We start from the raw sequence: 13,632 nt of genomic DNA, 5'->3' as shown, positions 1-13,632 counted from the left end.
AGTAAACTAAGCTTTCTGACATTCCACAGAAAATTAAGTTGTTTAATTCAATATTAAAAAGTTATTCCGTTTTGAAATATGTTGGAATATTAATACAAATATTGAAAACATGCCAGTACTCTTTATGATTATATCTTACTGGTATAACATTCTTAGTGGAATTCATTAGATCTTCTGTATCAGCCACATTGTTCTGAGGATTGGATTTTCCTACATCGACGTTCACCGAAGGACTTAACGGATGTGCGGACTCTTTTTCAGTCATTTTCTCTATACCTATCAATGACTTAATTAGAAAGAAGCTTTTTATTTTGTATAATAATAAGCATGTACCTGGTGTATCTAATAAAGTCGCCTTCAAAGTTCCAGGCTCTGCTGGCTGTGCGGGATGCGAACCTTCCATCGCTGCTTCATTAACATTTTCGTTAGACGTGCTAGCAGGCACGTGTCTTCGTTGCCTCTTGCTAAGAGATTTGGCGATCGTATTACAGTCGCTCGGTAAGTTTGCCAGCGCGTGAAACACTTGTCTTTTGCGTATTATGGTATAAACTAAATTACTGTTTCCATCAAACTGATACTAATAAAACAAGTGAAATGTATTTAACTATTTTCAATCTCTCCAGGCTTTCGAATAGAGGATTAACGATTACCTGTATGATGTTGTTAAAAATTTCCAACAGGAAGAATACTAAATGATGGTTAGTAGGTGCCGAAAATAAGAACCACGGGGTACTGAATGCTTCGAGTAAGTGCAAAAGTTTAGTACTGGCCACCATTGACAAGGTTTTAAGGTATGGGGATACGTTCACCAGTATCGTTAATAAACAGTCGAATAATGGCTGCAGTCTTTGGTGTCCGGTTGTGATTATCTTGTGAAAAACGGTAACTAACAAATCGGCGTGCGTACCTACGGTTTATTGAACAATTAGACTTTAACTTTAAATTAGTAATTAGTTCTAAAAATGTTGGGTCGGGTCGGGACGAGAATTTCTCTCGGGATCGGGACGGGTTCTCAAGAATTTCGAGATTTTCTGAAAATACGGAAATTTTCAAGAAACCGTCCAGTTCCAATCATCGGACTCTCGATATTTTTGGGTAATTGCACGCTTCTACTTGAAATTGAATCGCTGTTACAATACCTGTGAAAACAGGAATGTCCATGGGTACTGTAGCTGTATACGGCTTATTCAATCTAACGCCGAAGTTCCGTTCCCCGCTTAATAAAAGTAAAATGAACACGCCGATATGCATCAATCCGACACGAGCTATGAGATCACGTTAAATTATTATACAAGGCAGAAATAGATTCTTCACAAGATTGTAGAATCGTAAAAGTACTAACATTGATCTGCACGTGAGTCATTCAAATGGTACAATATGGGTACCAATACTTCAAGTACGTCCGAATTTTTAAGTACATAGTATAAAAACTTTTTATTGTGGTCACACATCTTCCAGAAGAACACCAATAATTCTTGGTGAAAATGCACTTTCTTAGTCGAGTTCGGTAAATAAGTTTGCAACAGTGGATTATTTAACAATCTCGTGATTCCCTTTAGTACGAATTGAAAATCTGTAAACACATTCTGTATTCATTATTCTTTTAAGTGAGTAGTCATGTGACTGCTAAAATTCGCCGTAAATTTTTGACGTTCTTTGCTTCGTTTTACCGACAATCAGCTTTGAAAAAAAGTTAAATCTGGCATGCTATGGTTTTGATTAAACGAATAACAATTTTTTCTTCTTTTTAACATATTCTATAGTACACCAGATCCTGCTAACATCTCAAAGAAAATGAAGTTGAAAATGAATGTTACCTTCATCTCGATGAATACGACTTAAATAATTAATGAATAAATTATCTCCAACGCTTCCTTCTTCCAATGGAGCACCGCCACTTGTATCGTGATCTAGCGTTACTATTAGGATTTGCAGTGCAACATCGACCAGCGGTTCTAATGAATCGGTGAACAACAAGTGATTATATGGCACTCCAAGTCCGACAGGATCATATGCACAGACTGTATTTAATAACGATGTAAACATAGGCAAAGCATGTCTGTATAGAAACATAAAAATATTGTACGAAAAAGATTTTTAAAAGAAATGCATATCGACGTCTCCCGTTCATAAGATCTCACTAGAGCTATGTAACACAGGATATTTCCAAAAATATGGGCATAAATTTCATTTCCCCGTGAACATTAAAAATGGTTTATTTCACATAAAGATCCACAATCTTGCGATTATATAGCATAGGTCGAATGTTACGAATAGTAGTCGTCGATACGATCAGATTAGAGTTTACCTATTCTCAGAACTAGTTAAATGTTGGATCCATCTGTTTGGTGTAATTGAAAGATCCATAGGTGGATTATACATAGTTTCACTGAAGCAAGTGAGTAACAGCTTCAACAATTCTGTTCTATTTGAATCCAAGAGCGGATATCTAGGAGGCGAATGTGCGAATCCTACACCTGCTTCCCAGATATATTCACAACTATCTATAGATTGCAATTCCTCAGCTTTATCCTAGGTCATTCGAAATATATTGCATTAACATTTCGCTGTTGAAGGACTTATTTGAAACGAAATGAACAACACTTACAGGGCCTGATTTTCTGTTCGCAGCTACTGTAAAATCAGGACAAAACAGCAAATCCTATAATATAAACACAAATTACTATAATGCGATACGTTTGTTACCTTATTATTATACAATGAAGAGACAGTGTTTGTATGATAGTAAAAATCTCAGAAATGACTGAAGTATTTGAGACAAAATTTGAACTATTATTTACGACCTTTACTTCTTCATATAGTGATTTAAGGTGCAATAGGAGAAAACAAGTGGGCGAAGCCGTGACAGGGGATGGTAATACTTTATAAAACACTTGTTCTTACGCAGAGAGCATTAAGTAAAGAATGAGCCAATGGCACACTCTCCTCTTCTTCATTCCCAGGTAGACCAGACCAAAAGAATCCTTTCCAATCAGGATCCTCAAAAATATAAGGTAACAATCTCGTCAACAAGCGACAACAATTTAAAACAGTTTGTTGTTCTCTCTGTGTTCTACAGCTGTTATCAACAGCCTTCACTAATTTCTCCACTGCTTTATAACACAATGTGGCTAAATTAGAAGGTGCTTCTTCTCTCAATATACGAATTTCAGGCGCAGGGATTAAGGTAAATATATCTTGTACATTGGTTACATTTTCAGACCAAAACTGATCCCAGAAATTATCATCTGAGGCGTCGATCACCTATAATTAAAAGAACGCTGTGTTTAACCTAAGCGACGGATCTTCATTTCGTTGAACAATTTAGTGTTTACGACAAACATGAAATCTAATTCAGTTTTTATTACAAGAGAAAACCTAATAATTGATACATTTGATATTGTAAAAATTGTTTTTAATTCCGCTGAATGGAAACGTCAATATCATATGTTGCGAAATGAAACTATAAACAATAATTTTCACCTGCGTCTTCGATGTTAATTGAACTACCGCTTTTCGGAAGTTCAACTTTGTGTCAGCATTTCCCATGTTGTTCTAGTTTTTAGCCAATTTATAATGAAAAGCTAAGTTGTAAAATATAAAAATTACTTGTTTCCCTTTAAACCCGTATGATCACGGTCACCGCCATATTTACCTGCTAATAATAGTGCTGCCCACGATCTTACAGACAGAGACGGAATGGATTTCCTCTGTGACAGAGACAACCTCTGCTAATAGTGCTGCCATAATAATCCTTCTCATTCAAATGAAAAATAACACATTACTCAAAAGTTCTGGATATTTTTTATTTAAATTTGAATGCATCATTTATTAATTAATTATATTGGCTTAATGCAAGAGTTCATGTCTGATTTTTAGAGGTGGATATGATTTCACCTCATCATATTTCGGATTAGTTCGGATGGATGTTTGTCTTACAAGTCAAAAATTTTACTGTAAAATGTAAACGTTCATATCTTATTTCGAATCAGGCAAGAACTTTTGCACTAACACAATATATTCCTCTTATAAATGCAGTAATAGAAATGAACAATTATTTTGGGGCAATTCATTTATTCATTTCTTATATTTGCCTTGGATCCACACTCTGTACATTTTAAGTTGCTTCCCTCTATTAACTTGCAATCTTCTATCCACCAGATTTTGTTCTTCCGTGAAGCCACAGATTGTAAATAATGTCCTAACTTCCTCTGTAAGTTTTTTCAATTAATATAAGTAACACATGTAATGGATGCATTCAGTGGAGTCAATAATTGCACAACCATTGAACGCTCATACGTTTACGTTACAACTTTTTAACAAGTATAGTAGAACCGAATAAAACATGGCAATTAATCAGTAAACTGCGGATTTTATGCCTTTATAGAAAAACTGAATATGTGGAAAATATAAAGAATGTATGTAATGATTACCGTTGAGTTCTCGATACATTGAGCAACTATTGACTCCACTGAATGCACTCAATCAATAGTAGCTTATTAAACGAAATACCTTGTGTGAAAAAATATACTCTGGTTCCATCTCCACGAGCATAAAAATTTTCTGCAATACAGCTGCCCTTTTTAAATCGTAACTGGGCTAAATCGTATCTTCCATAATCGCGAAATAAAACTAAACCACCTGGTTTCAAATATTTGTGAACTTGCTGTATAACATGCTTCATTCTGTGCCAACAAAATGAATTCCAGTTATATACAGTATACTATATATAGTTTCCAACATAATCTCAGGTGTTTCATTTGAATCGACCCACTCGAATATCTTCGAAAATATTAATGATACATAAAAATGTTTTTGATAAAAGATAGATGATTTCAGGGAGGGACTTTCAAATGAATCATGACTGGATGCTGGTCATTAATATTTTCACAAATATTTGACTGGGTTGATTCACATGGTATAGATTTTGTACGTAACAAAATATACACGTACCTATTTGGGTGCACAGCTGAAAGCACAAATATTAACACAACAATATCCAAACTCTCCAATTTGAAAGGTGTTTCCCAGTTTTCTTTGGTTGCATCAAGTACAAATGCTTTGCACCTTTAAAACAAATACAAATATTATCTCAATCAATTTAACTTTTGTATGCTATTTGAATATGTTGTTTATACCTAGATGTATCATAAGCAGGATTCTGTTTCAATATATCTATCGCCTTTATAGAAAAATCACAGCAATATATAAACAGGTTTGGATCTGTGTTATACAAAAGTATCGGAAATATTGTGTTCCCTACACCACAGCCAATTTCCAGGATTTTGCTACCACCGTTGCTGGGTATATCAACAATTTTTATATGAGACTTTTGTTCATCGTTGTTTGGATTTTCACTTACAAATCTCAGAGGTTGTTCAACGTTTTGTTTCACAGTAGCAGGAGCTAGTTCTGGAAATTCTGTAAATAACCAATGTCTGTCCTTAAAAAATCTGCAACATTAAAAATTGAATATTTTTTTAGATGCACCATTCAAATTAATTGAGGCGGTGAAAGTTGTAATGGTAGAAGTCACTTTTCAGTCAAGTAGTCACTTGCATTAGTTTCTTCAATGAGAAATATAGATAGAAATCTGTTAAAATTAAGAGAAAGAAATGATTTGCATCTGATGATTCCACTAAATGCATCTACGTAATGTAGAATTGTTGTCCCATTTCATGAACTTGTACTTTTCCAAAAAGTGACATATTATACCCCTTAGATTATCAAGTCATCTGCATACTTGTTTTCGTGAATCCCATAAAACTTGTCCCAAAACTTGTCAGCTTTAGATTCATATTCTTCAATTTTCTCTTCTGACAAAATTATTGTTGAGTTTTCATTCACCTTCTGCTGAGCCAAATTTTGTTGCGCTTCGTCCCATTTAACATTGTCCCTTTAAATAATAATAATAATAATAATAATAACATATTGACTTAATGAAAATATAAATGTTTATATTTCATAGGTTAGGGTAGTGTAACCTCTTTATCAATTTATTTCCATTATTAAATACAATATGTACCATGCATTGTGTTGAAATATGTTGTCATTGTCAGAGAGAACTCTGTTACCAAATTGTGGCCTCTTATCGTTGAACTCATTCCGTTGTTCAGGTACAGCATCTTCCATCTTCGAATGTACATATGATCTATCAATCACATATTTTTGTTTCTGAACCTGCTATCCTATATAAATGGAGTGTGAACTCTTGTATAGGAAGTAACTGCAACAGCGATCTCATTGTCAGAGAAATACAAGACAAGTAGTTCTGATTTCATACGAGTAAGTTATGAGTAAGAACACGTCTTTCACCGTGTTTTGCAACAAATTCCATTTCCATAAGGGACTTTTCGTGCTTTGTACGAAATTTGATCGTTTTTTATATACAAGCTAATTTCTTCTCCAAAAATACCCGTTTTGTATCTGTTTCAGACTGATCTCTGTTTCACAGTTAACATTCCAGTTAGGATAAACCTTAGAGGAATAAGCTCAATGGGTCAATGTGTATCTTACAATCACACGATCTGTAGAATTATAAACAGATCTGAACACTCTATAAGTCACAAGACAGATCGTAAATGAAACCGAAAATTCAACATTATTGGCCTATACGAGAAATCCTCGCGCTATTCACGCTATTTACACTTTAAAGTGTGAAGCAGAGATTTACTGCAGATCGCTGCATTTATATATACAATGTATAAGACTCGCAGATCAACGACCTAGGAGACAGATATAAGTGGAGGGCACGTGGTATGCGGAAACAGGATGGGTGTGACAGTGTGACGCAGAGGGTGCAGGTTGAAAGTCGAGGGTGGTACGTTGCGTCATTGGATGCTTGACATCACAGGGACGAATCGTGGTTCCTCTAAAAATCAATATTATTTCGAAAAGAATAAAAAATATTTCGAATAACTTATTGACATTCAAGCGATTTGAGTTCAAATATTCTTTTACAGGGTTGCAGATTTTTTTAATCCCCGGATTAACAATTAACGATTACATTTCTCTAAATTAATAAACAATTATACTCTTTTTTAATTACGAATCAAAATTCAATCGTTAATTCGAATTTCTTCCAATTAAGCTAGTTAAACAATTCTCGTTCTTAATTTAGTTAAATCCGAATAAAAAATCAAAAGTTAATTGCCAATCGGTGTCCAGTTGAATTAAAGATTTACTCATTTATCTGCAATCTTGCTGCTTTTAGGTGAAAATATACGATCTCACGTGTAATAAAGTTAAATGTTATTATTAATATGATTTACAAAAATATTAATAAAAATACCGTTATTAATAGATAAATGTATAAAAATACGTAAATTAAATTTTAAGACAATTTGATCAATATATCACGAAATGTAAGTTTTGTATTTGAAAAACGTGCAGAGACATTTGAAAATAGGATTCAGGAAGGTGTATGGAGATTTTCTATCGCAATATATTGCTAAGGGTTACGCGGTTCTTCTTCCGTTACTGCATGGTGCTTCATGGCTCGTCGTGGGTGGCTCCCGCGATGTCCTAATCCCACCAAGTCCCTAGGGGTGAGATCGATACATCCATTTCCCTTTCCCTTATGTTTTCACAGGGGTTAGTAGTCATCGATTTTGGCCGACTCGAAAAAAACTTAAGAATAACGATATCGAACTTCTTTCGTCGCAACGAAAAAAGATAGTAAATCTACTTAAGTTTAGTTTTCAAGATAGTTAAATGTATTATTTTTGTTAGTCATCCTTACCATCCCATTCGGTCTAAGAATTTATAGTCTCTTTCTTACAGTCAAGACACTTACAAACTAGAAAATAATCTGTTAAATAATTTTCCACAAAATAGAAAACTGAAAATTCTCATGATCCTGGTATGCATTTAACAATACAGATATTCTGCTCTTGACGATCGTACGATATTTACATAGTAAAGAATTTGTAGGAAAAGGCAGGAGCGTAAATGAATACAAAAAGATTAATGAAAAACGCATACAAAAAACAAAACTGTTTAGGACATCAATTGTCCGGAAAATATATCCCAATTTTTATAGAAAATTTAAGGACAACGCGTTTAAATTTTGATGTACGATTATTGATTTATTGATTTATATACGTGCCATTTTGCTCCACACTCCTTCTCCATCTTTCATGCAACTTTGAAGAATCTATCCCTAAAAATAGCGCAAAATATGCATTTACACCATTCGTTTCTACGTACTTACTTCTTAGAGAATCAAGATAAAATTCAATCCAATAATAACTGAGATCTTCGAAGACTATTCGTCGAAGACAAAATGATTGTAATGACTTGCCACCATCAGAAAATGAAAATAAGATGAGGAAAGGGAAGAATAACAGCGAAGGAAGTGGGCCGCTTGGCTTTTTCTTTTCTTTTATTACATTTAATGCACACGTTAAAGTTTCTGCTAACGTCGAGTTTGCAGGAACGAAGGGTCTGCGCGTTGACAGGACAAGAATGAGAGAAATATAGGATACACATACAAATATGTATCCATGTACGAATAAGCGTACGTATCGAAGTGGAAAGGGATACAGAGAAAGGACGAGAGGGAGAGGAATGCAGGGAAAAAAGATGCGAGAGAAAAAGATAAAAATGGAGATGGGAAAAGTGGAAATGCGGAGATGGGACAGAGATCGAACGATCAGAGAAACAGGGGGTGAAAAGGAGAGACGGGGAGAGGAGGAAGAGAGCGAGAGTAGAGAACTCTGCGCGCCGCAGCGCTACGGGGTGGTTGCCCTCGTCTGCGCTTTGTGGGAAATGCTCGCTCAATAACGCGTAGGTCCTCGTCTGCCCCTTCTCACCCTCGGAGCCATCGCAGCAAGGGCCACTGCCCCAAAAGGCACGGCCACCCGTCGAACAACCCTTATCCTGTCTCTACCTCCCTCCCTCCCCCTAACCCGTAAGACACTCCACGGATCTTCCTCCTTCCTCGTCTCTTTCATCATCTTCGCATCTCGTGCGTCGAAAAAGATCGAATCAAGTCTGTACGTCTCGTACTCCGACTGTCTCGTATAGAAGAGACCGATATATGTCTTCCTGGCGATTAATCTTGCCTCCTGGATAAAGAGCAAACCCCTTTTGCCCAGCTGGAGATTATATATACTTGCCTTTTTACGTTCTTATCAATGGAGTGAATGTACATCTATATGGATACAAATGAGAGCTACATTAGTGTGACAACTTATTCTAATTCTAATAAAACAGGCATATTGTATGGATTTACTGAAAGACACAATAATTGGCAAATTACGTATTTTATAAATGTCGACTTACTGAGATCTTCGAAGACTATTCGTCGAAGACAAAATGATTGTAATGACTTGCCACCATCAGAAAATGAAAATAAGATGAGGAAAGGGAAGAATAACAGCGAAGGAAGTGGGCCGCTTGGCTTTTTCTTTTCTTTTATTACATTTAATGCACACGTTAAAGTTTCTGCTAACGTCGAGTTTGCAGGAACGAAGGGTCTGCGCGTTGACAGGACAAGAATGAGAGAAATATAGGATACACATACAAATATGTATCCATGTACGAATAAGCGTACGTATCGAAGTGGAAAGGGATACAGAGAAAGGACGAGAGGGAGAGGAATGCAGGGAAAAAAGATGCGAGAGAAAAAGATAAAAATGGAGATGGGAAAAGTGGAAATGCGGAGATGGGACAGAGATCGAACGATCAGAGAAACAGGGGGTGAAAAGGAGAGACGGGGAGAGGAGGAAGAGAGCGAGAGTAGAGAACTCTGCGCGCCGCAGCGCTACGGGGTGGTTGCCCTCGTCTGCGCTTTGTGGGAAATGCTCGCTCAATAACGCGTAGGTCCTCGTCTGCCCCTTCTCACCCTCGGAGCCATCGCAGCAAGGGCCACTGCCCCAAAAGGCACGGCCACCCGTCGAACAACCCTTATCCTGTCTCTACCTCCCTCCCTCCCCCTAACCCGTAAGACACTCCACGGATCTTCCTCCTTCCTCGTCTCTTTCATCATCTTCGCATCTCGTGCGTCGAAAAAGATCGAATCAAGTCTGTACGTCTCGTACTCCGACTGTCTCGTATAGAAGAGACCGATATATGTCTTCCTGGCGATTAATCTTGCCTCCTGGATAAAGAGCAAACCCCTTTTGCCCAGCTGGAGATTATATATACTTGCCTTTTTACGTTCTTATCAATGGAGTGAATGTACATCTATATGGATACAAATGAGAGCTACATTAGTGTGACAACTTATTCTAATTCTAATAAAACAGGCATATTGTATGGATTTACTGAAAGACACAATAATTGGCAAATTACGTATTTTATAAATGTCGACTAAAATAAAGATTGACGTTCCCTTTTAGAGATTTTGTAATTTCAATTTTTATATATTTATTTTTTATATAATTAGTAGATGTAGAAATGTTTAATTGGTACCTCTTTCGGTTTTAGCTTCTGAGGGAAAGTGGTCGATATCTAGCCAGTTCTGAGTTACCTCACCCTCATTCCGAGCATGGTGGAACCCCCAAAGATCGTTCGGGCAATGACCTCGAGATTATATATTGTGTATAGGGTGATACAGGGTTATTCCCCTTGAATTTCTCCGCGGTGCTATATTTTTTATCAATCGAACCCGTCTACGCAGAACGAAGGCAATCGAAAGCAAATAAAGAGATCAAAATATGTATATAATAATTTTTTAATGAGAAAGTTAATTCAATAGTAAAATATTAATTCAATTTGACATTAAAAAATATTGAACTATTATAAAAAATATCATTAAACATTTTTGAGTGTTGCACTACTGAGGAATGTAAAATAATTGGTCCTCTTAATGGATTTACTTCATTTAATTATTTGATGGCTCTTCTCACAAGGGTCAGTGTGCATAGGCTTTGCATAATAATTCGTCTTCAAAGAGAGTAAATTGACACTAGTTATATGTAGTTTTCGTGGCCGATGGCATTTGCAAGCTATGCTCGGTACCTACATCCACCACCTACCGGATCAATAAGTACTCTTCTTGTTTCATAGGAACTGCTTCCTTTTACACAATCTCTCCCTCGTCGTGATAACATCTGACATTTCGCCGCGGCAACGCATCCCGATGAAATCGAACGCGATGTCTCAAATGTCAAATTATGTGTTCACTTATTTTTAAGTTATTGATTTTGTCAAACGCACATATTCATTTCCGAGAAAGAAATTGACTGTACATTATTATTAAGCACGGCAGAACATAAAAGGCGGAGAGTTTATACTCTATTTTCCTCGCGTCTTTTATTCGGGAAGGTGTCGACTGCACTCGAAAGAAACTCGCCCCTTTTATTAAAGTGGTATTAATAGGAATGAACAGTTAGGGGATTGAAAGATCGATACGTTCATTACATGCCACTTTATCAATGGATGAATTCTGAGACGATGAAAAAAGGTCCGATGAAAGCGAGCACCGTCCGCACGTATTCCGGACGGAATAACTCTGATTCGAATTTTACAGCATGCGTGCAAATAGATGCGTAGATACCGACCGCTCGTATCTATTTATAACGGCGACGGATCGGGGGGGCAATTGACCGCGTGGCCTTGACTTCCTGTTGACCCGAGAGCACCTAGAGAATTTTGGCGTATCCGTTTGAAATTTCTTGACACGACTTGACACTCGTCTAATCATTTTGCGACATTTCAAAAAGAAGGCAAACTTATTTAGCGACCTACACGTCGAAGTGCATTGAATAACAGAGGCATAATATTATCTCATGTTCATTAGCAGACCCGATACATAAGATAAATGTCTCAATTCCTACTCGCTGGCTCATTCTTCTACAATTTAAAGATAAAATTATAAAAAAATACACCAGTGAGTAGAAATTGTGACGTGAACAGAAATTGGAACATTTACCTTAATGTCGATTTTTCAATCACTTCGACAGTCATTCGGTACACGGAGAAAATGGGATCGGAGACGACTCATGGATTTCTTTCTTCCCACGCGAAAATCGGGTGTATCGATTCTCCGCGAATAACTTTGTTTAGCTTACTCGGGGCTAAGTGCTTTTTTTCTGCAATCGGTAGGAAACCTGTTCGTACGAGCAACGGAATGTCTGAGTGGCTGCCGTCCTCTCATCTCCGTGCAATTCCGTGCGTAGTAGAACGAACCGGCCAGATGAAACCGTTCATTCTGCACGGGACATTTTTGTTTCAATCGCCCGCGAGACGCAGTCATTCAAATCGAGGATGAATAATGTTCGGATCTCGCGTTCATTTACAAATTTCAATTGCGTTATTTTTTCAACGCGTCAGTTAATAATAAACCAATATAAAAGAATGTAACAATTTCTTCGAAAAACGATTGTATAACGAAAGAACGTTAAATGTCCAGTGAGTAGAAATTGTGACGTGAACAGAAATTGGAACATTTACCTTAATGTCGATTTTTCAATCACTTCGACAGTCATTCGGTACACGGAGAAAATGGGATCGGAGACGACTCATGGATTTCTTTCTTCCCACGCGAAAATCGGGTGTATCGATTCTCCGCGAATAACTTTGTTTAGCTTACTCGGGGCTAAGTGCTTTTTTTCTGCAATCGGTAGGAAACCTGTTCGTACGAGCAACGGAATGTCTGAGTGGCTGCCGTCCTCTCATCTCCGTGCAATTCCGTGCGTAGTAGAACGAACCGGCCAGATGAAACCGTTCATTCTGCACGGGACATTTTTGTTTCAATCGCCCGCGAGACGCAGTCATTCAAATCGAGGATGAATAATGTTCGGATCTCGCGTTCATTTACAAATTTCAATTGCGTTATTTTTTCAACGCGTCAGTTAATAATAAACCAATATAAAAGAATGTAACAATTTCTTCGAAAAACGATTGTATAACGAAAGAACGTTAAATGACCGAATTATCTTGACAGGAGAACGACTATATCATCAAATATTCATTAGATGTTACGTATCAAGGTAAATGTATAAGATTAGAAAGAATATAGACGAGAAAGACAGAGAGAGAAAGAGAGAAGGGAGAACAGGGAGAGAGAGAGAGAGCACACTCGTAGGAGGTTGTGGAGGATGTCGAGAAATGAAGGCCAACGGCCTTGACCTTGTCCGTGACTTCGTCGTGAATAAGAAAGAAAGAGACGGACTGATACAAGAAAAGACATCGGTCAGAACAAAGTGGCCTGCTTTCTTGTTCGTCGAAGAGGCGATCCTACGATCAGCAGACAAGCAAATCCAGGTAAACGGCCAGCCGATGTTAATGAGTATGCAGTTGGTCCCTTGGTCGCTTCCACGGGACTCCTCGAGGCAATTTAAGGGGCAAGGGACTAGGAAATCTACAATGTTATCAGCTTGCCATTTGCTAGAATTATGACAGGAGGTATCAATCAGAAATTTCGTCCCGTATTCCACGGGGGCAATAAAAACGCATTCTGACCAGAAACTTGGGAAAACGGTATTTACGACGGTTTTGCTAAAATCCTAACGGAAACATAATTTATATTTTAAAAGATAATTTACAATTCATATTTATTTCTCAAAATTTCCACGAAAAGTATGCACACAAATCCGAAATAGAATCACTATTAATACATAGCTTTATGTGATCGTAGACGATTATAAGTTTAGTTAAGGATGTATTGGCTATATAGTCAATATC

At 37.0% G+C, this 13,632-nt stretch overlaps 2 protein-coding genes across 4 annotated transcripts in view; both read right to left on the bottom strand.

The window, feature by feature from the left end:
- The window catches only part of LOC108627367 (protein HID1), a 5,029-nt gene extending 1,361 nt beyond the window's left edge, over nucleotides 1-3,668 (bottom strand). Inside the window, exons 1-10 of the mRNA XM_018028573.2 lie at nucleotides 3,484-3,668; nucleotides 2,905-3,264; nucleotides 2,609-2,662; nucleotides 2,309-2,532; nucleotides 1,818-2,059; nucleotides 1,343-1,573; nucleotides 1,140-1,265; nucleotides 651-907; nucleotides 334-577; nucleotides 140-276 (exon numbers count right to left, since the gene is read on the bottom strand). Coding sequence (XP_017884062.1) covers nucleotides 140-276; nucleotides 334-577; nucleotides 651-907; nucleotides 1,140-1,265; nucleotides 1,343-1,573; nucleotides 1,818-2,059; nucleotides 2,309-2,532; nucleotides 2,609-2,662; nucleotides 2,905-3,264; nucleotides 3,484-3,549 — 1,941 coding nt within the window. The 5' untranslated portion in view covers nucleotides 3,550-3,668. The remainder of the gene's footprint in view (nucleotides 1-139; nucleotides 277-333; nucleotides 578-650; nucleotides 908-1,139; nucleotides 1,266-1,342; nucleotides 1,574-1,817; nucleotides 2,060-2,308; nucleotides 2,533-2,608; nucleotides 2,663-2,904; nucleotides 3,265-3,483) is intronic.
- A 365-nt stretch (nucleotides 3,669-4,033) lies between these two features.
- On the bottom strand, nucleotides 4,034-6,704 carry Mettl2 (methyltransferase-like protein). Of its 3 annotated transcripts, none has more exons than XM_026815529.1 (7): nucleotides 6,517-6,704; nucleotides 6,026-6,188; nucleotides 5,744-5,896; nucleotides 5,139-5,453; nucleotides 4,954-5,067; nucleotides 4,513-4,685; nucleotides 4,034-4,211 (listed from the first exon to the last, which is right to left on the bottom strand). In XM_026815529.1, the coding sequence occupies exons 2-7, from the start codon at nucleotides 6,130-6,132 to the stop codon at nucleotides 4,078-4,080; spliced, it is 996 nt and encodes a 331-aa protein (XP_026671330.1). In that variant the 5' UTR covers nucleotides 6,133-6,188; nucleotides 6,517-6,704; the 3' UTR covers nucleotides 4,034-4,077. The 3 variants fall into 3 exon arrangements, with proteins under 3 accessions (XP_026671330.1, XP_017884025.1, XP_017884024.1); XM_018028536.2 differs by having other exon boundaries at nucleotides 6,026-6,151; XM_018028535.2 differs by lacking the exon at nucleotides 6,517-6,704 and having other exon boundaries at nucleotides 6,026-6,510.
- Between the last annotated feature and the right edge of the window lie 6,928 nt (nucleotides 6,705-13,632).

This window comes from Ceratina calcarata, unplaced genomic scaffold (genome assembly GCF_001652005.2).
Source record: "Ceratina calcarata isolate Rehan_Ccalc_2016 unplaced genomic scaffold, ASM165200v1 scaffold46.2, whole genome shotgun sequence".
Classification (NCBI taxonomy): Eukaryota; Metazoa; Arthropoda; class Insecta; order Hymenoptera; family Apidae; genus Ceratina; species Ceratina calcarata.
The sequence above is the reverse complement of the archived record's forward strand: the minus strand, read 5'-3'. Positions and strand labels throughout refer to the sequence as shown.